The 24,899-nt window shown below is 41.1% G+C and overlaps 1 protein-coding gene across 4 annotated transcripts; it reads left to right on the plus strand.

Moving 5' to 3' along the window:
• Positions 1-24,617, plus strand: kif5aa (kinesin family member 5A, a). Of its 4 annotated transcripts, none has more exons than XM_037773795.1 (29): positions 1-625; positions 6,734-6,821; positions 6,913-6,986; positions 7,797-7,901; positions 8,084-8,132; positions 8,229-8,284; positions 8,938-9,025; positions 11,859-11,983; positions 12,067-12,171; positions 12,917-13,065; positions 13,829-13,977; positions 14,089-14,267; positions 14,426-14,494; positions 14,595-14,801; positions 15,984-16,130; positions 16,237-16,425; positions 16,524-16,641; positions 16,782-16,843; positions 17,152-17,261; positions 17,386-17,487; positions 18,415-18,475; positions 18,624-18,695; positions 19,089-19,193; positions 20,010-20,226; positions 20,330-20,507; positions 20,850-20,929; positions 21,137-21,188; positions 21,773-21,857; positions 22,687-24,617. In XM_037773795.1, the coding sequence occupies exons 1-28, from the start codon at positions 497-499 to the stop codon at positions 21,849-21,851; spliced, it is 3,144 nt and encodes a 1,047-aa protein (XP_037629723.1). In that variant the 5' UTR covers positions 1-496; the 3' UTR covers positions 21,852-21,857; positions 22,687-24,617. The 4 variants fall into 4 exon arrangements, with proteins under 4 accessions (XP_037629723.1, XP_037629724.1, XP_037629725.1 ...); XM_037773796.1 differs by having other exon boundaries at positions 21,776-21,857; positions 22,684-24,617; XM_037773797.1 differs by having other exon boundaries at positions 21,776-21,857.
• The last annotated feature ends 282 nt before the right edge of the window (positions 24,618-24,899 follow it).

Raw genomic sequence — 24,899 nt, forward strand, 5'->3', positions numbered from 1 at the left:
GTGGCGACCAGAGAGAGGCCGAGCATCATCATCATCATCAGCAGCTTTTACCTCACTGCCCTTCCAGCAGCATCTCACCTTCAACCGGCCTGACGCACATCCATCCACCGCCGCACCCGAGAAGAACAAACACACACAAGAGAGAAGAAACACAACAAGGAGAATCGAGCATCATCACAGTCGGTTGTTTTTTTAATGATGTAGGGGATCGTTTTGCGGTTTGACGTCTAATTTAAATCCTAGCCCGCCTCTCTGCGACAAGGAGAAACAGCATCCAGCTGCGCATCAATAAAAAGAAGCATCCTCTCTTCTCAGCTTCTTTAGGATAAAAACCTCTCCACGCAGAAGGACGAAGTCGTTGCGCATCCCTTGGTCGTTTATTTTGACGGTCACATCAGGCCCAAACATCCTCCTCCTCCTCCTCCTCCTCCTCTTCCTCAGCAGCAGCAGCAGCATCTCTCCGCTCAGCATCCTTCCTCCTCCTTGAATCTGCGCCATGGCCGACATCCCAGCGGATTGCAATATCAAAGTGTTGTGTCGCTTTCGTCCTCTCAACCAGTCTGAGATCGTCCGAGGGGACCAGTTCATACCCACGTTCCAGGGAGACGACTCTGTCCTCGTCGGGGTGAGTAGAAAAGGGAGGCAGGAGGCGCTTTGTTGTGCATCATGCAGGCCCTTCATCAATAAATCATCAGCTGGTTTGGGTCGTGGATCTGAAGGGAACATGCAGGGAAATATGACACCTTTACCCAAACAACAAAATCTACCTTATCCTTAACATGACAAAGCACAAATATCTGCATGTTAATGTTGTTAAACTGGTCTCTTGCAACAGCTGACTAAGGTCTGCACTGTGCAGCCTATGAATGAAACACACCTTGTTATCATAAACATAGGGCACGTTTGAGATAAACATGCTGACATAACACTAGGTATTAATTTGCTGTGTTTTTCTCTAGGCCTAAAAAATATGACACCTTTCCACCCCAAAAAAATCTATCTTTTCCTTAACATGACAAAGCACAAAAATCTGCATGTAATGTTGTTAAAGTGCAAACTGGCCTCTTGCATCAGCTGACTAAGGTCTGCACTGAATGAAACACTCCTTGTTATCATAAACATAGGGCACTTTTGAGATAAACATGCCAACATAACACTAGGTATTAAGTTGCTGTGTTTTTCTCTAGGCCTAAAAAAATATGACACCTTTCTACCCCAAAAAAATCTATCTTTTCCTTAACATGACAAAGCACAAATATCTGCATGTTAATGTTGTTAAACTGGCCTCTTGCAACAGCTGACTAAGGTCTGCACTGTGCAGCCTATGAATGAAACACACCTTGTTATCATAAACACAGGGCACTTTTGAGATAAACATGCCAACATAACACTAGGTATTAATTTGCTGTGTTTTTCTCTAGGCCTAAAAAAATATGACACCTTTCTACCCCAAAAAAATCTATCTTTTCCTTAACATGACAAAGCACAAAAATCTGCATGTAATGTTGTTAAAGTGCAAACTGGCCTCTTGCATCAGCTGACTAAGGTCTGCACTGAATGAAACACTCCTTGTTATCATAAACATAGGGCACTTTTGAGATAAACATGCTGACATAACACTAGGTATTAAGTTGCTGTGTTTTTCTGTAGGCCTACTTGAGTAATCCTGATTCATATCACACATCTAATACAACCCTCAAAAGGTAAATATGTAGGCCTAAATGAATGGAAAGTATTTTCCATTCATTCATCCTGAGTGTTCAAGTTACTTATCCTAATGAACCTCTCCTATAGTGCTGCCATATGAAGGAGGTCAGCCTACAGCACATAAAGCTTTCTATTCTACTCTGTTGTGGCTTCATTACTCAGCAGGTGCAGTCAGATATGTTGGTGCAGAGGTGACGTCTGGTGATGATCTTTGTAGTAGATGTTGAAGTTTGGAGAAATGGGGGCCTGGTGAGCTGCAGGTGGAACAAAATCTGCTGCTGCTGCTTGTCTTGTTTACTCTGAAGATTAGTTTATGTTTGTAAGGAAGGAGATACATAATTCATTCACTGTTTTCTTTCAGGATACTTGAATTCGATTTTTGTCAAAACCTATGTGTATCAATTCAGTATTTATTTCTTTGTACTATTTGTATTGTTTACGACTTACAGAACAGTTAACTTGTATATAGACGTTATTATCTCTTATTTTATTGTTGGTCATTGGTGCCTTTTTATATATTTATATAATATTTATATATACATCTATTTTTTTATACTACTCTTTACCTTTATTGTACAGCTTCGTTGTCCTTGTACTGTTATTTCTATTTCTGTGCTATTTTGGGAGAGATGCAAAAAAATGGAGTCAAATTTCAGCTGTACGTGCACACGTACTTGGCAAATAAATCTAATTTCGGGGGAAAAATAATATGCCAGAGTAACCTTATTTCAGTGTTAGTTTCTAATATACATCAAATTATTTTAAGAATTTTATGGTGCCATATATCTGAATTATTAGGGCAGCAATCTGCCTTATTTAGTATGATTTTAAGAAACTAATACTAATTTCTCGAAAACATACATTTTTATACTATTTAGTATAGTATAGTATTTTTTAGTATTTCAATTGTAAACAAAGAAAGGAGATTTTGTTGCATCGGTGTCTTGCAGATTAGTGATTCGGCCAGTGCTAAGTGGTTCACATTTACATATGAAATTCAGAGAAATTAATTAGAATTGATCCCATCATGGAGGCCAAAATCATTCCATATCCATCCAGTGTAAAGACCAACTAAAGGAAGAATTGTAACGCAATTTTATCTTTTTTTGCTTAAATATGTTGCTGGTTGTATCTCTTTAGATGTTTTGTTCTTGGCCAAGTGTGTCGTATCTGAGGAAAGCTAAAAGAAACATAAATAGAGAACACAAGGAGTGCTACAAGGAGAGGAATAGCTAGCTGTGGTCCTCCTCTATAGCAGATAAATGCAGTGTGCAGAGGAGGGAGGAATGATGCTGAAACTTTCTCCAGCGATAATGGAGACATCTCATCCTGACCTTCCTCTCTCCTCTCTGGATGATGCTGGACAGTAGAGTCAGAAACTGATCTCTCTAATTGCCCACAGAGAGGATCAATGATCTTCCAGCGAGCTCATACATCAGCAGCTGACCTGCTTTGTCTCTGGCTCCATCTTTCTGTCTCTCTCTCTGTCTCATCTTACTGTTCTCTCTCTATTTTGTTGCTGCCTCTTTGACTCTCACCCTCATCTTTCTTTTACTAATCTGTCTCCATTTGTACGTCTCTTTCTGAGCCTCCTCCTCCTCGTCCCTCCTCCTCCTCCTCCTCCCCCATCGTCCTGGGAGTGAAAGCCTCCCTCTGGTAAATCACTGTGCCATGGGGGGCGGCCTGCAGATGAGTCAATTTGTTAATGACATTTAATACGGCTCTTGTTCTGGGCAGCTGTCATTATTGTGTTGCATTGTGGCCTCTGTATCAGATGGGACGGTGACATTCATAGCTTGGTTTCTGCAGCGAGGCCCGGTCAGAGCTGACTCACTCTCTCGTCTGTGTTTCATGCAGGATTGTTTGTATTTTAGGAAGATTTTTATTTTTGGGGCATGACAATTTTTGAATAAACAAAATGCATTCCTGTGGATTTAGCTTCCAACTCTCTCACAAAATGAGGGCGAACATCAGTGTAAAAATCAAAGCACATCTTGAGTGTGTTGTATTCTCATGTATATTCTACTGAGCTTTGCAGTAATTTAACATTGTGTAAGCAATGCGTTTCTGTGTTTGTTGACCTACTTCCTTGTAGTGTGCACAAGTGATAATTTGAATACAAGATGCTCAATGTTGAAACTCATTCTGAGAAATTAGCATCTGTAATTTATTTTCTTATATTTAATCAGTTTTTCTTAAAACCCAAAACATGTTCCTGCAGTTATCAGTTCATGTTCTAAACAAATGGATCTACGGCTTCTCTGAACAGTTAAATTTCCTCATTTATAGAAATAATTCAACATTTTGGGAAATATGCTCATTTGTTTTCTAGTCAAGAGTTAGATGAGAAAATTGATACCACTCTCATATCTGTCCATTATATATGAAACTACAACTAACAAAGTTAAGTAGCTAGCTTCAGGATGTTCTCATAGCTTTACCTATATGAAAAGTAATGCACTGTAATTCGTATAATATCCCACAAAAAACGACAAATGCCACGTAGGGAGGAGGTCGGGGTGGTTGGGTGAGTCAAAAAACACTGGATTTTCGTCCAGGAGACCAGCGTTCATGTCTGGTGTGAAACCAGAAGTCAACGTAGATTTATTTGTCACGTAACTTCCGTACTTAAGTTACAGCACTTCCTGAGTTATTTTAACAAAAAACATGATCTTCTCCTAAACCTAAGTAGTTTTTGTCCCGTACAAAGCCTGGAAGCACAGGAAGTCACTGCGCCTGGCCAAAAATATAGTCCAACACATAACCCCCTTAAAAGATCACAACTTTTACATTTTTGTACAGATCAAAGAAACAAGATTAAAACATGGTAACTATAGTGAGCTTTAGAGGACCTGGCTAGCTGTTCCCAGTCTTTGTGCCACGCTAAGCTAACGGTCTCCTGGCTGTAGCTTCATGTTCATCGTACAGCAGCTCACAACAACAACAACTCTCTGCAAGAAAGTGAATGAGTGTATTTTACAAAATGTAAATAAGATAAAAAGATTATTATTTTAGAGTGCTACAGGAATGAGTCCTAAAACCCTGAAATGAGTTAGAATTTTTGTACTTCCAGTTCCCTCGTCTGGAAGTCAATGTTTTTTTTTAATGGGTTTTTAGGTAGATGCCTGAAAGTTTAAGAGATTTTAACGTTTTACGACATGAAAAACCTCACTTGTGAATTTTGAACCTTTTACGTGTTTTTAAAAAGTGGCCGCCTTTAACTTAGTGGTGGTGATGTGAAGTCCCATGATCGTGTTGTAGTTTGTTTATAACGATAGCTTTTTACTTCTGCCGATTGTATTCGCACAAAAATCATAAAAGTGGTGTTCATTTGTGGAGATTACCTTGAACAAAACGCGTCAGTATCATTGCCGTTATCATCACTTATTTTCTGCAATAATCCAAAACCCAATGGAAAAATGACATCGGCTTTTTGTCGAGGGAACCAGTGCGATGCTAACTTTCGGGTTGCAGCCAAGGCCTATGGAAAGGAGGCTGGGTCACGGGCGGATATGGGTCTTGGGGTATAACACATGCCCAGTATAACTGAAGCTGCGGTCGTGCGTTGCGATTGGCTCAATTTCGGCGTGTGCTGGCCAGATTTGACTGCGCATGTGTTATACCCCCGGTGATATGACGCATGACCCAGCCTCCTTTCAATAGGCCTTGGTTGCAGTATTCTATTAGCATTCAGCAAAAAACATACACTGGTACACTATCAAAGCATCATGGGAACTGTAGTTCTAAAATAACTAACAAAATAATTGTTCAGATTGTAGAATTCATTACAGCAACAGATACTCCTTTATCTTAGAATATGTACATAAAACCCTGGGAACATGTTTCTATTTCTCAGAAAATCTGTTGAAATGAACCCACAATGAGAGAACCCATCGAGTTCTAGATGATGATGAGTAACAGAAGCTCGTTAGCCCGACGAGCTCCACCTGAGGGCACTGCAGCAAGCTAGTATAGCACCTCACTGGATACACAGCTATTAATGAGAATTATCTTTCATATTGTTCCCATGTTAGATATGAAGCTATAGTAATAGAAAAAGAGCATTTTCTTTTTGGTCTGTTATCTGAAGCTGCCAGGGGCCTGGATGAAATCTGGCTCTGACTAGCTGAGAGAAAGAAGCACTGCAGAGCTGGTCTTCCTCACTCTGCTGATATCATCTTCTTTTGTTGTGTGCTTTCTTTTGGGAAGATGAAAGCAGCGTTGTACAAACCATCTAGAAAATGGTAGCAACACTGAAGCACTCTCAAAGACTGCAGGGTGATACTGCTTTTTTTTGCCGTGTCATGAGGAAATATGATGATATGAGTCTTGTTTTTTGCTTGAGTGTGATTTCTAAAAACATTTTCAAAGAGAGCTATCAAGAGAAAAGATTTTTTTTTTTTATATGAATAATGTTTGAGTTAGGCTGCCCCCTTTTATTCGATTTGTTGACTGATCGGTCGTTTTGGTCTTAGTCGACTAAGATTTCTTTAGTTGATTAGTAATTTTTTATGCTTTTTTTCATACTGGATGACTTATTTCCAAGAAACCTATGAGCACATCTCTGGTAAACATTAGATTTAAAGTGGTGCTTTTGTGAGATTCAGAGTCGACTGAGAGTCGTTTTGGTCAAGAACAGCCCTACTGTGATTACATGTCATCAGTTTTGATTTTTTCCGATATGACAACATCAATATGTCGTGTTGGTCTGTAACATGAATGTGTGTTTTCCCATGAGAGATGACATTTAAAGGTTTAAACCATGACTCACCCATTTCATATGTGTGTGCATCTCATTCTTTCATGGTTTCGTGCAAACAGAGGATAAATCCGTCACTGGCCACCTCACAGGGATGACATCATTTCCCAGATCTCAGACTGATGACTATAGCTGCTAGAAAAGAGATTTGAAAATGGATTTATTTGAATGTCCTGAGACTAGACTGAAAAATCTGATCTCAATTTGGAGATAAACCACTTTATCTTTTATGTTTTTGTGTTAATAGTTTGTTGTTGTCCTTCACAGGGGAAGAACTATGTGTTCGATCGAGTGTTTCCGACCAACACCACCCAGGAGCAGGTGTACAACACCTGCGCCAAGCAGATTGTCAAAGGTACGGATGATTAGGCACGTCATAAATATGTCAGATATGTGAAATATATGTGCTGCGGTCTCATTTGTGGTTCTGTTATTTTCTCTCATAGATGTTCTGGGTGGATACAATGGCACTATCTTCGCATATGGACAAACCGCCTCCGGGAAGACTCACACCATGGAGGTACAGTATTCAGAGCAATAAAGCCACCTGAATATCATCCAACCACTCAGATCTGGAAAGCTGTTTACCGCAAAGTCTACTGTGAAGTTTTTCTTGTGTTTCAGTATGTTTTTTCCCATTCGTCAAACATTTTGGGGAGTTTTGGGTCTTTTGTGATAATCTTATAGAACAATGAACTAATTTATTTACGCTGCACTTTTGTTACACTTTACATTACGGCTAAGATTAATTTTAATGTCACTAGAAACTGGTGGAAGATCTCACAGAAGTGATCCACCAGTCTTTCTTTTTATGACTCTACTTGTAGGGCTGGGGGCGATAATTAAATATGATGATTTATCATCTTTCAATTGGAATTATATCGTGATGATGTCATATATCGAGATATCGTGGTACAAAATTACGTCATCTAGATTAATAATAACAAGCACATACTAACTCAAACTTCTGGTCATTTTGCACTAAAGTTCTTAATTTAAATAAGAAAATACTCAGTACTTTTTATTTGTCAAGTATTTAATTCACTCAGGAGTATACATTTATTTATTGAATTACCAGAAAACATGCTATATTTTGATATATACTGTATATCGTTATCCAGATATGAAATGACCCGTATCGGGATAGAAGATGTCACCAAGCCCTAACTACTTCTTTGTGGATCTACCAGCTCTTTTTTTCTGCCCAGCCTTTTAATGTCCTTTGATTTAACAGACATTTTATGAGAATATAAAGGCATCATTGCCTGAAGTCTCCATTAACCTTTGGCTCCGGATAGCTATCACCTTTATCTGTGACTTCCTGTTTCAGGGCAAGCTGCACGACCCTCACCTGATGGGCATCATTCCTCGCATCGCTGAGGACATTTTCAACCACATCTTTGCCATGGATGAAAACCTGGAGTTCCACATCAAGGTTAGTCTATTTAATGTCTTGTGTTATGTTTCTTGTCTTAATAGTTTTTCTTGTATCAATCTTTACCTTTTGTCTGCAAACAGTTAAAAAACAAACTTGAATGCACTTTTACTTAAAGATACGATGACACATTTCTGCCTGATCTAAATCTGGTTTCTCTATTTTTCTTTCTTCTCCAACAGGTTTCATACTTTGAAATCTACATGGACAAGATCCGTGACCTTCTGGATGGTTCGTGCTTTAATGAGCTCTTTGTGAATCACCTGCAGCAGCATTTTGATTTGATATTGTGAAATATAAACTATAATTTCTCTATTTTTTTTTTAGTGACAAAGACCAACCTGTCTGTCCACGAGGATAAGAACAGGGTGCCATTTGTCAAGGTTTGTCAAAGTGATTTTTATGTCGTCTTTTTAGGTGAAAATCTTCCTGTTTGTTACATCAGATCCATGAAATCAAGTCTGACTCCTATTCTGTCTCTCTTTTCTCCTCTCGTCTCCTCCCCTCTCTTCTTGTTTCCTCTCCTCTCATTTCCTCTCCTCTCTTCTTGTTTCCTCTCCTCTCCTCTCCTCTTGTTTCCTCTCCTCTTGATTCCTCTCCTCTTGTATCCTCTCCTCTCCTTTCCTCTCATCTTGTTTCCTCTCCTCTCATTTCCTCTCCTCTTGTTTCCTCTCCTCTTGTTTCCTCCCCTCTTGTTTCTTCTCCTCTCATTTCCTCTCCTCTCGTCTTTTATCCTCTCCTTTCGTTTCCTCTCTTCTCCTCTCCTCTCCTCTCCTCTCGTATCCCCTACTCTCCTCTCCTCTTGTTCCCTCTCCTCTCGTTTCATCTCCTCTCCTCTCATATCATCTCCTCTCCTGTCATTTCCTCTCCCCTTGTCTCTCTCCTCTCCTCTTGTTTCATCTCCTCTCCTCTCATTTCCTCTTCTCCCCTCTCGTTTCTTCTCCTCTCCTATCGTTTCATCTCCTCTCCTCTCCTCTCCTCTCCTCTCCTCTCCTTTCCTCTCCTGTCCTCTCCTTGTTTCTTCTCCTCTCCTCAGGGATGCACTGAGCGTTTTGTCTCCAGCCCTGATGAGGTGATGGATGTGATCGATGAGGGAAAAGCTGCCCGTCATGTCGCTGTGACCAGTGAGTCTTTATCTTACAATATTGTTGTTACAACACAGAATACACAATGGGTACATGAATATTGTAATTCAGGACAGAAATCAGTTTTTCAAATATATATAATAATAAAACAAAACATACCAAAAGACAAATGCTTACAGTAATACATTTTTAGATCTTGAGAATATAATTCTCTTGTTCCTCTACTTCCACATCACGTGATCTAGTTTCTCTCCAGAGCCGGCAGCAGCACTCACAACGTGTCACTGATGCGTGAAGTGACAGCTGAGTTCATGTAGCATGTTATTGTGTCTTGTTATGTAATGTCCGTGTTACAGCCCACTATAATTTTCAAGCTTCATTCATTCCCATAAAAAGAAATAATATCCTGTCAGAGTTCACTGTAATGTAATTGGCAGAGATGTGCAGTTATTGTGGGTTTGGAGAAAGAAACAAAGCAGAACAACGTCCCTGCCCGGAGCCGTTATCCCAATAAAGTAATTCGTAGTAACAAACAGAAACAGCTTGTCTAATGCTGTATTCAGTGAACTGGAAACAGTATGTTTATATCTCTAATGCATGTTACAAAACCTTCAAATCACTGGAAATAAAAGCTCTCTGATCTGTAATTCCTGCAGCTTGTTTTGTCCTCCGTGCTGCTGACTCACTCCTCTGTGGTCCAGTAATAATATCTGACTCATGGCTCCAATACTGCATTAAACAATATGTCATTATTGTAAAAAAAAGCTGCTAAAACTAATGTGACGTTATTACCAGTAAACCCAGTGATTGTATCTCGTCAAATCCAGAAAAATGCTTCAGTAGTGTACGCATTTGTCTTATAATGTGTCAGTAGGATCGCTCTAATTTGGTTTGATGTTAAAATGTTGTGTTTCAAGAAATAGATTAATATGTCTTTCAAATTAAAGACCCTCAACAAACAACAACTTAATGTGTTATCATTGTTTTCCTATGCTGTTCAAAATGTGTTTACCTCAGTAATACTTGTAAACACAGGAATACAATAGGCCTACGTATGCAATTATCAGGAGTTGAGAAGCACAGAGCTGCTTAATCGTTGTTTAGAAATTTAAATTATTCATTATAATCGATCTGTTAAAAGAAGTGTATGCACTTTGGGGCTGTGTGTATCCAGTCAAAGACTTAATTATAGATGCTGAAGTCCTCTCCAAGGCTTTTTGGGGTCTTATGTAAGGTGAACAAAACTGATTTGTTTATAAAAACAGATATTAGAGAGAGTGGATAAAATGATGTTTTTGCAGATATAGGCACTTCCTCGGCTACAGTTATTTATTAATGGCTGTGAGAGTTCTGCATCGTGTTGCAACTTAAAGATGAAAAACACAGATTGCTCGTCTGGTGCAGAGCGCTATAAAAGAACACGGGTGTTATAAATCATCTGTCCGTTGAGCCAATACACCAGACGGGCCAATAAAACAGTGTCTGACCCAACTCATCCCCTTCACACTGAGCTGCAGCTTGTGCTCTGGCAGAAGATACAAAGCCTCTTGGTGCATGCAAAATCTCTATAAATATTAATTTCTGCCTGTGTGTTACAACTTTAGATAAACAGCCTCGTTGTAATGGGGTTGTATAATGCGTAGATAGTGTGAGCTAGACTGCGTGGGCTTTGGATTTTGTGGATTTTACGTACATGTGAGGGAAATGACGGAGGCCAAGACAAATTTCATTTTGACAAATTAAATAGATCTTATACTTATGAGATTATACAATATTTAGTAAAAGAAAGCTCAGTAGAGCAGAAATAAAATACAACTTTTTAATTGCTAACAATGTCATGATAATTAAAGCCTACAACAGATTAGCTTTGAAAACCGACTGAATGTCAGCAGCAGTGAGGCTGCGTTCAGGAGCAGCACCGTCTCCTCTGTTTCCTGGTTGTTGCCTGCTGACTCACGGTGCAGCAGTTTGGCGTGCTGATAGCAGACTAATGGAGCGACACTCTGCAGACGCTGAGCTGATGCCCTCAGATACCATCTGCAGAGAAACCTGAACTTACTTTCTGTCTGGTGAAGAGATGCATTCAGATCAATGTGGCTTGTTATCTGCACTCTGCGAAATGACGATGCCATCATTCTGCTGCAGGAGTGACTCGTTCTGATTGACAGAAAGATTTCAAATGCACAGAAAAATACCTTCAAATTAATCCGTTAAAGGAACAGTGTGTAGCATTTTGGGGGATCTATTAGCAGAAATGTAATGTAATATTCATAACTATGTTTTCATTAGTGTTTAATCACCTGAACCGCCAGCCGCCGTCTGACTTCCTTTGTTCCTAAAGTAGTGTTATTATGGTAAAGATGGCGAATGGTGTTACCACAGTTTTGCACTCGGCGGCTCACGTTACCGCAGTCTTGTAAAGGGAGGAGTGAGCGGAGGGGTACTCAGTTGGTTGCAATCTGCAACCACACCATTAGATGCCGCCAAATCCTACACACTGCACCTTTAAGGTGACATAAGAACTGCTGGTACTAGATAAGAAAGAGGCATGTAAATAATAGTTTGTATGTTTTATAAATGTAAATGTTTTGTAATGTAATATTTAAATGGTGAATCCATTATTTTTCAGTTAAAATCTCAATGACTACACATAGTTAGTTATAGTCTCTCTTTTCTATTATGAAACTAAACTTTTGGGGGAAAAAACAGATAAAAGGAAACGTTTTCTTACTTGTATCACTTCTGAATTCTGTATCCCTCTGAAAAAGGGGTTTTAAACACCAATTTTAACATCAAAAGTTCAAAGATATGCAGTGAAACCTCTTTGCCGTTTGTTCCACTCAGCTGTCGTGTTGCTTCTGTCTTTGTGCAGACATGAACGAGCACAGCTCTCGCAGCCACAGCATCTTCCTGATCAACATCAAGCAGGAACATGTGGAGACTGAGCAGAAACTGTGTGGAAAACTCTACCTGGTGGATCTGGCTGGCAGTGAGAAGGTAGGAAACACAACAACTCCCAAGCTTCAAATGAATGACTTCTGTGTTTTTCTCTCTCATGTTTGACTCTTTCTTTATTCCAGGTCAGTAAGACTGGAGCTGCAGGAGCCGTCCTGGATGAGGCTAAAAACATCAACAAGTCTCTCTCTGCTCTGGGAAATGTCATCTCTGCGCTGGCTGAGGGCACGGTGAGCTATTTTCACCCGACTTACCTCCATTTGTAGACAGTAGAGGAACAAATGAGACTTGAGATTTATGGTAAAGTAGATCAGCAGAAATACAGATCTGGATTAAAGTAAAATAGATCAGCTAAAATATGTATGTTTAAGTCTTGATTTGGTATTTTGGAGAATACTGTATGTCAGTCAATATGTGAGATATTTAAGGAGCTGATGTAAAGTAATCTCTCCACATTTAAGTTAAGTGAAACATATGTACCTTTTCCACAACTGAAGCTTATTTTTATTGTAGAATTTGGGGATTTTGAATACATTAAAACATGTTTAATTTCCATTTGTACAACTGAAAGTGTCCTGTTTATCTGCAGGCTCCTCTCCTCTCTCATTTCTAACACTAATGGACAGTAGCTGTCGGTGCCTCCTGTCGACTTTGTTCATGAAATCCATCTCCTCCTTTCCTTTCTGCCAACTCACCAGATTTGGCTGTGAAATGCCAAAACTGTCCCCGCCAATTAACTAATAGATTGGTTGGATGCGGCACAATAAATCAGACACTTTTGACAGCAGTTTGGGGGTTTGTTAGAATCCAAAATAGAGAAATCAAGAGGAATGGAAAAGTGATCTTCTGTTGAATCACTGCAGAAGTACAAATCCTTATCCTCCTTTCTTTTCTTCATCTTTGTTTCTGTGTCTTCTTTCTCTCTGTTTCTTCTCTCATAATCTTCCCTCCCGTCTCTCCTTCTCTCTCCTGCAGAAATCTCACGTGCCGTACCGCGACAGCAAAATGACCCGCATCCTGCAGGACTCCCTCGGTGGGAACTGTCGCACCACCATGTTCATCTGCTGCTCTCCTTCCAGCTACAACGACGCCGAGACCAAGTCCACTCTGATGTTTGGACAACGGTAAATGCATTTGTGGTTACAGGCGATGCAGCTTTGGAAAGAAATAGTAGTATACAGTAGAAGCTAACTGACACTGCACACTTGACTATATTGCACGTATATTTATTTTGAGTTATTCTTTCACTACGGAGGTATGAATCTGTTTTTGAGTCAGAAGGCTCAAGAAAGGTCTCAACAATAACAAATTATCCAGTTGAACTGTTAATTAAAGGACTAGTGTATAACAATTAGTGGAATCTATTGGCAGAAATGGAATATAATTTTAATAAGCATGTTTTCTTTAGTGTACAATCACCTGATAATAAGAAACGTTGTGTTTTCGTTACCTTAGAATGAGCCATTTATACATACATACATAAGGGGCTGGTCCTCTTCACGGAGTCCATCATGTTTCTACAGTAGCTCAGAACGGACAAACCAAACACTGTTAACTTTTCCTGCTTGAGCCGAAGTCGATAATGTTACTCGCTCCCTTTGTCGCCGCCGCTCTCTCTCTCTTGCTTCACCACTCACACACAGTCTACGTACTGGCTCTGCTCCAAATTACCTACACTTCTCACAACTGGCCCTAGACATTCAAGTTTTCAAGTCGGCCACTGTGGCTCTCCAACACGCTTGGCACACGGGAGAGGCTTCAGCTGGTTGCAACCTGCAACCTCGCCGCCAGATCCTACACACTGGACCTTTAAACACAAACACTGGCCATCATTCCTTTCCTTAATCACTTAGAAAACTGATGTGTCTTTGTCTTCCTGTGTCACAGAGCCAAGACCATCAGGAACACCGCCTCCATCAACCTGGAGCTGACGGCGGAGCAGTGGAAGAGGAAGTACGAGAAGGAGAAGGAGAAGAACAAGACTCTGAAGGAAACCGTCCAGAAGCTGGAGACCGAGCTCAACCGCTGGAGGAACGGTGAGACGTGTTTTTCTGACTGACTGAACTCCAACAGAAATCTCGTTTTAACAGCCTTATTCTGATGTATTTGTGTTTCTGTCCTCTTTGTCCCTTCATCCCTTCCCTCAGGAGAGGACGTGCCTGAGACGGAGCAGACCACGCCAGACGTGGTGACCCGTTTCGAAACCATTGAGGACCGTCCTATTCTGGACAACGACACCTCCTCCATCGTGGTCCGCATTTCTGAGGAGGAGCGGCAGAAGTACGAGGAGGAGATCCGCAAGCTGTACAAGCAGCTGGATGACAAGGTCCAAACACAAAAACATGGACATGCTCATTACAACAGACAGTTTTGGCCTGTGCATTAGTAAACTAAACCTACTTTAGCTCTACTTTAATTCCATGCAAGTGATTGAGTCTGGCTGGTAGTGAAGTTGGTATTTATGATAAACTCTTGTTTATACAGGATGATGAGATCAACCTGCAGTGCCAGTTGGTGGAGAAACTGAAAGGGCAGATGATGGACCAGGACGAGGTCAGTATACACAAACAAATACACACTATATGCACACACAGACCATGTTTGAGAGGGTACTTACTAATTCTCTTTTCTTTCCGTCCCTCCCTCCCTCCAGCTCCTGGCCTCATCCAAGGGCGATGGGGACAAGGTCCAGGCTGAACTGGGCCGGCTGCAGGTGGAGAGCGACTGCGCCAAGGCGGAGGTGAAGGAGGTGCTGCAGGCTCTGGAGGAGCTGGCTATCAACTACGACCAGAAGAGCATGGAGGTGGAGGAGAAAGGCCTGCAGAACCAGCTGCTGGCTGACCAACTGTCCCAGAAAATGGTAAGTTTTAAGAGGAATGAGAGATTGACAGAAGGAGAGCTCAAATCACAAACAAGAGGTGGAACAGAAGGACGCTCGCTTGCTTGCAGTGAGTGGAAAATACTGCAGGAATTATATGACGATCAAATACTGGAGTGTGTTCGAGCCTTTTCACATTCGGGCTTAGTGTCTTAAGTCCCATTATATTTATTGTGGTACCTAAACACTGGGAGGATGGAAAAAAAACTAGATTTTTGCGATGCAACACTGTTTTCTCATGGTGGGTTGTCAGTTTCTCCTCCATGTGGCCACAACGTCTTAGAATTGTGCAATCAAATCTAAAGGACTTCTAGGTGGCGCTAGCATCCTGAACATTTTAAATGGCCATAATAACCCAGAGGCCATAAGTCTGACTCAGATGAAATCTTGCACAATCAACACGTTCTCATCCCAACATGTCACATACTGCCGCTTCCTTGCGACCCTTGACGTCACTTTAGGATTAGGTAACAAAGCCACTTAGTTAGGTTTAGGAAAAAAACAACATGGTTGGGTTTAAAACTACTAAGTTTGCACAGTAAATATGAAATGAAACATTGTGAACATAGGACACAAACGAACATCTGATTGTAACGTGAACGTGAACCTTAAAACATGGGACACGAACAGCGGTCTCCTGGATGAAAGCCTTGAGTTTGTTGGGCCCATATTCTTCCCCTCCCACTCACTCATAGTGTCTTTTTGCTCTTTAAACTATACGTCCCCACACTCCTGGTGAACTTTCCCTGAGCGTTTACTGTTGCCACAAATGGGTTTACATTGTAGTTAATGGAAAAACCGGTGTGTCTCATACACAAAGGGTGCCTTGTGCAGCGGTATCAAACGCTGATGGCTGTGGCAAAGCGTCTGTATTTGAATGAGAACAGGCTGGCACAATTCATCCTTGTAGAAAGCCCTAATGTTCCTGGACAGGTTTTGTCCTCCATCACCCAGTTATTGTAATGTTTATCACTGCAGCAATGCCTCTGACCTTTTTTGGAGTTACCTTACTCTAATATGTTTTAGATATTAGTGGATCTCCTGGTTTTTCAATCTTTTTTTTCTGGTGGAGGTATGTGGCCTCTGGGTGCTTTTTGTTGGAAAATATAGTGCTTCACTGATCCTTCCTGACCTTATCTCCCCCTCTCTTTTTCTCTGTTACAGGCCAGTCTGATGGAGCTGGAGGCTGAGCTGTCTCGTATGCAGGAAGTGAGCGGGCAGCAGAGGAAACGCATCGCTGACGTCCTCAATGGTCTGATGAGGGACCTCAGTGAGTTCAGCACCATCGTGGGCAACGGCGAGATCAAGCTGGTGAGTCGGATCTAAAAGAGGTTTCAATTAGAGGTCAAATCATGCATATACAGTCCTGTTTGTCCTGACTGGTGGAAGAGAAAATAATCATATTTTTTTCTCTCAGCCGGTGGAGATCAGCGGTGCGATCGAGGAGGAGTTCACGGTGGCTCGCCTCTACATCAGCAAGATCAAGTCGGAGGTGAAGAGCATGGTGAAGCGCTGCCGCCAGCTGGAGAACATGCAACTGGAGTGCCACCGCAAGATGGAGGAGACCGGCAGGGAGCTCTCCTCCTGCCAGCTCCTCATCTCTCAGGTGAGGGACGGAGAGATGGAATTGATGAAAGGCTTGTTGTAGTTTGTCATGGCTGGGTTTTTATGACATTTCCTGTGTGTGCGTTTGTGTCCGTGCAGCATGAAGCTAAGATCCGCTCTCTGACGGAGTACATGCAGAGCGTGGAGCAGAAGAAGAGGCTGCTGGAGGAGAGCCACGACTCCCTGAGCGAAGAGCTGGCCAAACTGCAAGACCAGGGTAACACATGCACAAAAATACTGTTGCAAAAATATTACTACAGCTACAGAACTGATGTGCGTGCAAAAGGAATTACGGAGGATTTGTTATTAGGTTGTAACTCTGTGGTGAATGCTCTCTCTCTGTTTCTCTTCTACCAGATAATTCCCTGCTGGAGGAGAAGGATGGAGAGAAGGGAGAGCTGGAGGATGGAAATGTGAAGGTAAGAAGCATTGTAAGACTATGTTTTTTTTGTGCCCAGCCTGAAATCTGAGTATATTGATCAAAATGTATTGAAATTCTGGCATGGGCATCCTGGCACCCAAGAATAGAATGCAAGAAACATACTTAATTTCAGATCTGACTTTCTGTTCAATCTACAAGATGAAATGCCTCATATTGTTTGTGTTGCACCAAGGGCTCCTCAAACGCTCTTGTTCCAAAGAATAATCCCAAACAGATTATGTGGCTTTATATTCTTTTATTGTCTAGTTTTCCCAGCATGAGACGTTGTGCTCCTTTCATTTCCAGAAGGTTCCTCGTCAGCAGAGCGAGTCTCACCGCGGCCTCCATCACAAGCAGCTGGCCCGCCTGCGGGATGAGATCAATGAGAAGCAGAGGATCATTGACGAGCTCACTGAGTCCGTGACCATCTTAATTACTTCTTTCTATACACACAAATATACTATAGATGTGATACAGTTTTCTGTACAATCATCTCTTCCCTTTTCTCTTTTTCTTCCTTTTCCTGTTTCCCTCCTCCAGTCGTAACTCCAAGCTGGAGCTGGAGCTGGCTCAGGTTCGTGCCGACTTTGAGCGCCTGAAGAGTCAGGACAACACCAAGAGCGAGCGCCTGGAGGAGCTCTCGTAAGTGTTGTGGGGGTCCATTTTCTCCCACTTGACTCCTCAGTGTGGTTGAAACAAAGTGTGGGAATAGAGTACTTTATGTGTGGGAGGAGTCAGGTTGAGGATTTCTGGGTTCCTGGGTTCGTTTTCACGATTATTTCAATCAGGGATGCATAACGATATCGGCGCATCATCGATAACGGCCGGTAAGGCTTTAAAATGAAATATCGGCATCAGTCAGAAATTAACAATTCCTTCAATATCACAGGCTGATATGAAGGGATGGGTACCAAAACCCGATATTTAATGGGCCCCGGGACTAATTTATAAAGACTTGATAAGCTCCACTTTACCGGCTCTTTTATCTGCATTTTTTAACATTTTGGTATAATTTATTATCTGTATGTAGTCTAACTGTTTAGCTTAGTTTGTCACGTATCTTAAATTTTATTTACATTTACATTTCAGATTTGTTTCCGGTAAGATATTATTGAGATAATATAGTGAATTTTCTGATGTAAACATTACTGTTGCTGCTCTAGATATTTTACATAAAAATAAATATGGCATGTTTTACATGTAGGCTAACATAAGTTGAAGTAGTTTTCTTATTTTTCCCAGTAAATGTGTTTGAATTTTGAAAAGTATGTCTGCATCTGCCAGTGGGCCACCACGATAACAGTTGGCATATGTTAATTGTACTACAGGAGAAAATTTATGTTTTCTACAATTAGGTGGAAAAATATACGATATCTGCAAAAATCCAATATTGTGCATCCCTAATTTCAATTTCATAAAAATATTTGAGGATATAATTGATTCAGTCCACTCTCCCTTCTCTTAAATTCCAGCAGAGGGCACTCAAAACAACACATAGATATTACATCGTCCTGAAGTCCACAGAAATATTGTCTTATTTGTAATGATGGTTTTTACTGTTTCCGCCAGATTCCTGCATGAGCGCCACGAGCAGACCAAACAGGACTTGAAGGGTCTGGAGGAGACCGTCGTGAGTAATATATTCACCACTATGTGTGTCTACCTCTGAAACATTGTCCCCTGCTGTGTCTCTCTCTGTCTCTCTCTTGTCTTACCTCAGTCTGCTCTCCTTTCTCTTGTATGACCTTTGACCTCCTCTCCATCTGTCTGTCCTCCAGGCCCGCGAACTCCAGACCCTCCACAACCTGCGCAAGCTGTTCGTTCAAGACCTCACGTCGCGGGTTAAAAAAGTAAGCAGCTCAAATGCGATGAGAGAAGGCAGTTTTTAATCATATTAAGGGCGTATTAAAGAATCTGTGACCTGAATACCGACTGATAAACCTCAGTAGGAATAGCAACAATATCCTCCTTTCCTTTAATCCCCCTTGACTTTTTGATATTGTGACAAGAAATTCACTTTTAGTGTAGAATAGTGGATTAAAGATCCGACAGAAAGGTCTTGCAAGGAGTAAATATGTCATCCACAATGACTCTAAAGTGACTTTGAAAGGTCTTCTCACTAGTATTTATAAATGCTTCTGTCAGTCCCCATCAGGTGTTACAGTCCTCTTCTATAAAACCTCTTCCTCTGCCTCGCTTTCTATTTATTTTCTCTTCTTCGTGCTTCGTCTTCCTCCCTGCAGAGTTCCGAATTGGAGCCTGATGATAGCGGGGGGTCTTGCACCCAGAAGCAGAAGATTTCCTTTCTTGAGAATAACCTGGACCAACTTACAAAGGTTCACAAACAGGTGAGAAACACACAGACAGGAGGCGAGGAGCTGTAACTTTTAGAGATGTAAACACAGTCTGCAGGTTGTATTTTTGTATTAGAGCAGGAGATAGAGTAACTATGATATTTCCTTTCCAAGAGATACAACGATTTTGGGGGATAATTTGCCTGCTAGGAGCCCGACCTCAGTGGGTGCATAACAGAAAAATACTTTTTTTTTTATTTATTTTTGAACACACTTCAAAGGAACAATGTGTAGCATTTAGGGGGATTTATTGGCAGAAATTGAATATAATTTTAATAAGTATGTTTTATTTAGTGTATAATCACCTGATAATAAGAATCATTGTGTTTTCGTTGCCTTAGAATGAGCCGTTTGTATCCTAATAGGGAGCGAGTCCTCTTCACGGAGTCCACCATGTACAGTAACCCAGAAAGGACAAACCAATCACTGGCTCTAGATGGGGCCATTCGCGCTTGGCACTCGGGAGAAGTTTCAGTTGGTTGCAATGTGCAACCTCACTGCTAGATGCAACCAAATCCTACACACTGCACCTTTAATGTTAAAAACCCACAAAATGTGTGTGATGTAAGCAAATAGTGCTCTCTAAACTCTGCCCTAATAGTTTTACTTAGTGACCGTTGGGATGGACGTGACTAACTAAATGATATTGTATCATATTACAGTCATTGCATTACTTCTTGGAGTGTTTTTAAACGGACTGTACTTGGCTACATATTTTCAAACCCTACTCTTCCTCTGATTATTTTTTTTATCATATTCCAGTTTTCCCACCCTGTGTTACTTCTCTCCCTCGCTCTCTCTCCCGTCCAGCTGGTACGTGACAATGCAGATCTGCGTTGTGAGCTTCCAAAGTTGGAGAAACGTCTTCGGTCTACTGCTGAGAGAGTTAAGGCCCTGGAGACTGCACTGAGGGATGCCAAGGAGGGCGCCATGATGGACCGCCGCCGCTACCAGCAGGAGGTCGACCGCATCAAGGACGCCATGAGGGCAAAGAACGCCCTGAGGCGTCCCCATGCAGCAACGATCGGTACTGAAGCTTGATCATTTGATTCATGCTTTTGTTTGTGTCATGGTCTGGGTAGTTTCATTATAGCTGTACTCTATCTTACATCACTTTATCATCCTGACAGCCAAGCCAGTGAGACCGAAGCAGCAGGCGCCCGTCTGCTCCCCCACCAACCCGTTCTACACTTACATCCGTGCCACTGAACAAGCCAACACCTTCAGCAACGCCCTCTTCCAGAGCAACGTGACACAGCCGAGCGCCGCCAGCGTCAACTGCAACCCCAACTCTGTCCAGAGCAACACGTGAGTTTAAATCCTTCCTTCCACCGTTTCCAGCCACAGATTGCACGGTTTAAAGTCAGGTCTGTGACAGATAACCGAGGTCAAGATGAGTCTACACTGGTCTTCAAACAATAGAGCATCTTGTGGTGTTTGTAGACAGGTACTGAGAGGTCATTCATCCAAGCATGGTCATTGATTACAACCTACAGCTGCAGGCTTCTCTCTTTGATATCAAGTATTGCTTTAACAATGTGCTCCTTTTTACTCTCTTATGACTGGATCAAACAAGTCTCCCCCTCGTTTGTAACACCTCATACCGCGCTCATATTTGACCGTGTTTGTTTTCTGTGATGTTTTATACAGAGTTTCCACAGCGCTGGGCTACAGAGCAGGCAGATATAATGGAGACACACTGGAGTCGTTCCCACTCAACATTGACAACGGTAACAACAACAGCAGCACATCAAATCAGTTTTTATCACAAGATCCTTCATAGTTATGTTAACGGTGAAAGATGTTTATTGTCAGGAGCTCAGTGTTCTTTATGCACTCTTTGTAATATAATATAATCAATTTATCAGTTAATGATTAGTTAGTATTGATCATGCTTATCAATCAATGAAAATAAATTATTGTTTTGTTTCCAACAGGTAACAACCAAATCGAGAGACAGAGTGAAACGAGAGACATCAATGACAACAGGTGAGGATGTCAGTTGCAGTAAAACAACAGTAAACAGAAACACTGAGCTATTTATTGTTTCTGATCCCTTTAACTAACTTAAGACTAGATTAGAATAAATCAATTCTTGTCATATTGTTCAATCAATTTATTTTTTGTCAGTTAGACGCCTACACGTCTATGGAGGACAGAGGCTGCCAAAATAAAAAAATTAAATAAATGACTAGATAAATCATTAAATATGCCATTAAGTGTACCAAAAATAATATTAAAAATAAATAGGGGCATCAATTAATTGATCAAATGTGATATTTCTGTATAATTTGCTTCTTTTTTAATACCTATTAATTACCCTATCTATTTACTCTTCTATTCAATTTCCTTTTTTATTTATTTATTTTATGAACTTCTAAATTTACGTATTTATTTTTACAATTATTCTTATTTAGTTAAAATTTGTTTATTTATTTTATTTCATTTATTTATTTATTTATGATTTTGGCAGGTCCTGTCCTCCATACATTTCATGGGACTGTTATTAAATGCAGGATAACGATATAGTTGTTTGTGTACTGACTGTTGTGTTTGTGTCTCTGCATTACAAGAAGTGAAGTTCACTGTAGCAGCGAGGTGGATGATTCAAACAGGCACTACGTCATTCAGCAGGAGACCGCTGCAAGTTAATGCCTGGTAAATAACAAAGTACACTGAGTCACACACACACACACACACACACACCATAGACCGTATATAAGAAGTGGACGTAGTCACCATGACGTCACCCGTTGGTTTGAAGCCTCGAGTTCGGCATTTTGGCCGTTGCCATGTTGTTTTTTCGCAACCAGAAGTGACGCGAGAGGGTGGAGCTAAGTACAACCGAACACTGAATAACACATTTTCAGGCAAACAAAATGGTTATAATTAACTTTGATGAACTGAAAACACACTGTGAAAGGGTTAAAGTTGTAAGATGAAAACACGGACAACTCCCAGACCGGACAACGCCGTGGTAGCGACCTGTCAATCACAAAGCATCCCCTGCTTTATGGTCTATTTGACTCTAAATGGGACCATAATTTACTAAATGAACATCATGCTGTATTGAAGAAGACTTGAAACTAGCGATTGAGACCATAAACTCATGTTTACAATGTTTACTGAGGTAATAAATCAAGTGAGAAGTAGGCTCATTTTCTCATAGACTTCTATACAATCAGACTTATTTTAACAACCAGAGGAGTCGCCTCCTGCTGGCTGTTAGAGAGAATGGAAATTGCTCTAGACAGGGCCATTCGCGTTTTCACGATTTCGCGTCGGCCACTTTAGTTAGAAGGTAGTTGCAATCTGCAAACTCAATGCTAGATGCAAAAAAAAAAAAAAAAAACATTGCTATGGCTACTAAGAAACATCTGAAACATTAGAAAGTTAATTTATAATCATTCAATAGAACTTTTAACAGATTTAACTGTATTTCTCTAAACAATGACTTCCTTTTATCGTCTCTGTCTCTCTCCAGAAGATGACCAAACACTGTACCCAAGGACCCTCCCCTCCCATCTGCATGCGGCCCGTCCCTCCACTGCATCACCGATGAAGATGATGATGAAGATCTGTAGCCCTGTAGTCTTCAAACTAGATGAAGCCCCTCCTGCTCCCATGGTGACCATTCTCACCCTCAGGTTTGGGGTTCGGTCCCTCCCAGTTCAGTCATTACAGGAAGTAAATGAAGTCAGATTTTTTTTTTTAATACAGAACGTCCGCTTGTAATCAACTCATCGATGTCTCGGCCAATCAATTTGTCACCAGATATCACTGATTACCTCCTGAGGTGGTTGAACTGGAGCGGGGCTGACTCCATCCCTGATGTACACACACATGTTGTAAATAATAGTGCTGTATACTCCAGTAGAGGTTTTTGACCAGCAACTGTTTGTGTGAACGCACAGCCTCCACCGTCCCCTGCACACATCTTCTTAAGGGCATCATGTGGATGACATACTGTAGGCAGCAGACGTGACCTTTTTCTCTGTCGTAAATAAGAGTATAGTGTGTAACGCCAGCTTGTAACAGAAGACCCACACTCTGCATGCATGTCGCTTAGCGGGTTAGCTTTCAAAATCTTTGCATGTGTCCTGATTCCAGTCAGGAGCTGGTATGCTGCGAGTGAACGGTCTGATCGACTTCGACAGATGTCACAGAAAGAGAGAGAGCTGGTTTCCCTTTAATCCCGATCGTGGTCTCAGTGCTTTAGATTTTCTATTTTTAAAGTAAAACTGGGCTGTTGTGTTAAATGTGGTCCAGTTTTAATTTAATAGAAGAGGACATAAGGTGCGACATGCGTCAGGGAAACCCAGCCCAGACTGACGGGGGGGGTCTGTGTCGAGGAAACCTTTTGTAATCGCTTTGATACTGTGATGTTGCAGCTGTATGACGCCATTGTACATTTCAGGTAATGCTGCCCACCACATCCAATTTATCGTGGATTCCTCCCTGCATCGCACCCACTCACCTTGTGCGTCTTCATACCGAGCCTTAAGAAGAGCTGACTCCTCATGATCAAACTAACACGCTGTCATGTGCATACATTTGTAATTACTACCTCTAGAGCTACTCATTATATTACAGTATACTATCATCCTCTCAAACGCTGAGTAAGAGCTGATCTTAGAGTTCCTAGAGAGCTTTAGAATACCAATAGCTGTAAGTAGATTTAAAAGCTCTTATCAGAGCAGTAGTTATGTTCCTCTGAAGTTTCATTCATACACAGATTCCTCCTCCATCATGTAACAGGATCAGGACTGGGCTTCTAGTGCAGCAGAGGACCAGAAAGGTTAGGTTCACCACATCAGGGCAGGTCAGACAGTGTCTACAGGTATACTACATTGATATTCAGATATTTTCCTAAACTTTCTGGTGCATTTTCCTATTTGGCACCTAGTATGGCTGAAGTTACACTATTAACTGTGTGATCTACATTTTGATTTTAAAACCAGCTGATTAGACTGTTGTCAGGATATTAAATAGGCGTTATCAGTCGCTATAAGCACCATAGATGTGGGTTGATAGGGGCATACTACACCCACTAGTGGGTTTTATAATCTATTCAAATGGTAGATCACCGAAAGAAGGTATTAAAGAAGACGACAGCGACCGTAGTAATTATGACAGGAGCAGAAGCTGAAGTCAGGTGCTGTAGTTTAGACACAAGCCCCCAGGAAGTGCGCTGGACTTTGAAGCAAATTTTCGTAGTGGCCAAAACGGCGTCACTACAACTTCCTGGAGATTCAGGCTCTCTATATATGGGCTGGAGGTCAGGGGCGATGGATGGTTTTGTTGCCTAAACCTAAAGAAGCATTTTTGTTTGTGTTCAAAACGTAACGTTTCATTCAATTTTCAAACATGTTAGAACGTAGGGCTGTCCTCGAACAAAGAAATTCTTAGTCGACTAACACTCATACGATTTTGTCGACTAATCGATTAGTTGATTTAATCGACAAATCTGTGAAACTGAGTTTCTCCACAAAGAATCACAGCACTTTAAATCTTGTGTTTACAAGAGATGTGCTCATAAGTTTCTTAGAAATAAGTAATTCAGCATGAAAAAGCTTAAAAAAGGACTAATCAACTAAATAAATCTTAGTCAACCAAGATCAAAATGACCGATTAATCAACTACTCGACTATAGTAGGTGGAAGCCCTATTAGAATGTGTTGCTTTTAAGTTTCACTTTTA

The sequence above is a fragment of the Sebastes umbrosus genome, chromosome 6, assembly GCF_015220745.1.
Source record: "Sebastes umbrosus isolate fSebUmb1 chromosome 6, fSebUmb1.pri, whole genome shotgun sequence".
NCBI lineage: Eukaryota > Metazoa > Chordata > Actinopteri > Perciformes > Sebastidae > Sebastes > Sebastes umbrosus.

Bases quoted from the DNA above. Each gene is read 5' to 3' on its own strand.
- kif5aa (XM_037773795.1), top strand. From the start codon at position 497: ATGGCCGACATCCCAGCGGATTGCAATATCAAAGTGTTGTGTCGCTTT. The intron at 9,026-11,858 runs GTGAGTCTTTAT...GTCTTTGTGCAG, and splicing joins CCGTCATGTCGCTGTGACCA to ACATGAACGAGCACAGCTCT. The intron at 20,508-20,849 runs GTGAGTTTAAAT...TGTTTTATACAG, and splicing joins AACTCTGTCCAGAGCAACAC to AGTTTCCACAGCGCTGGGCT.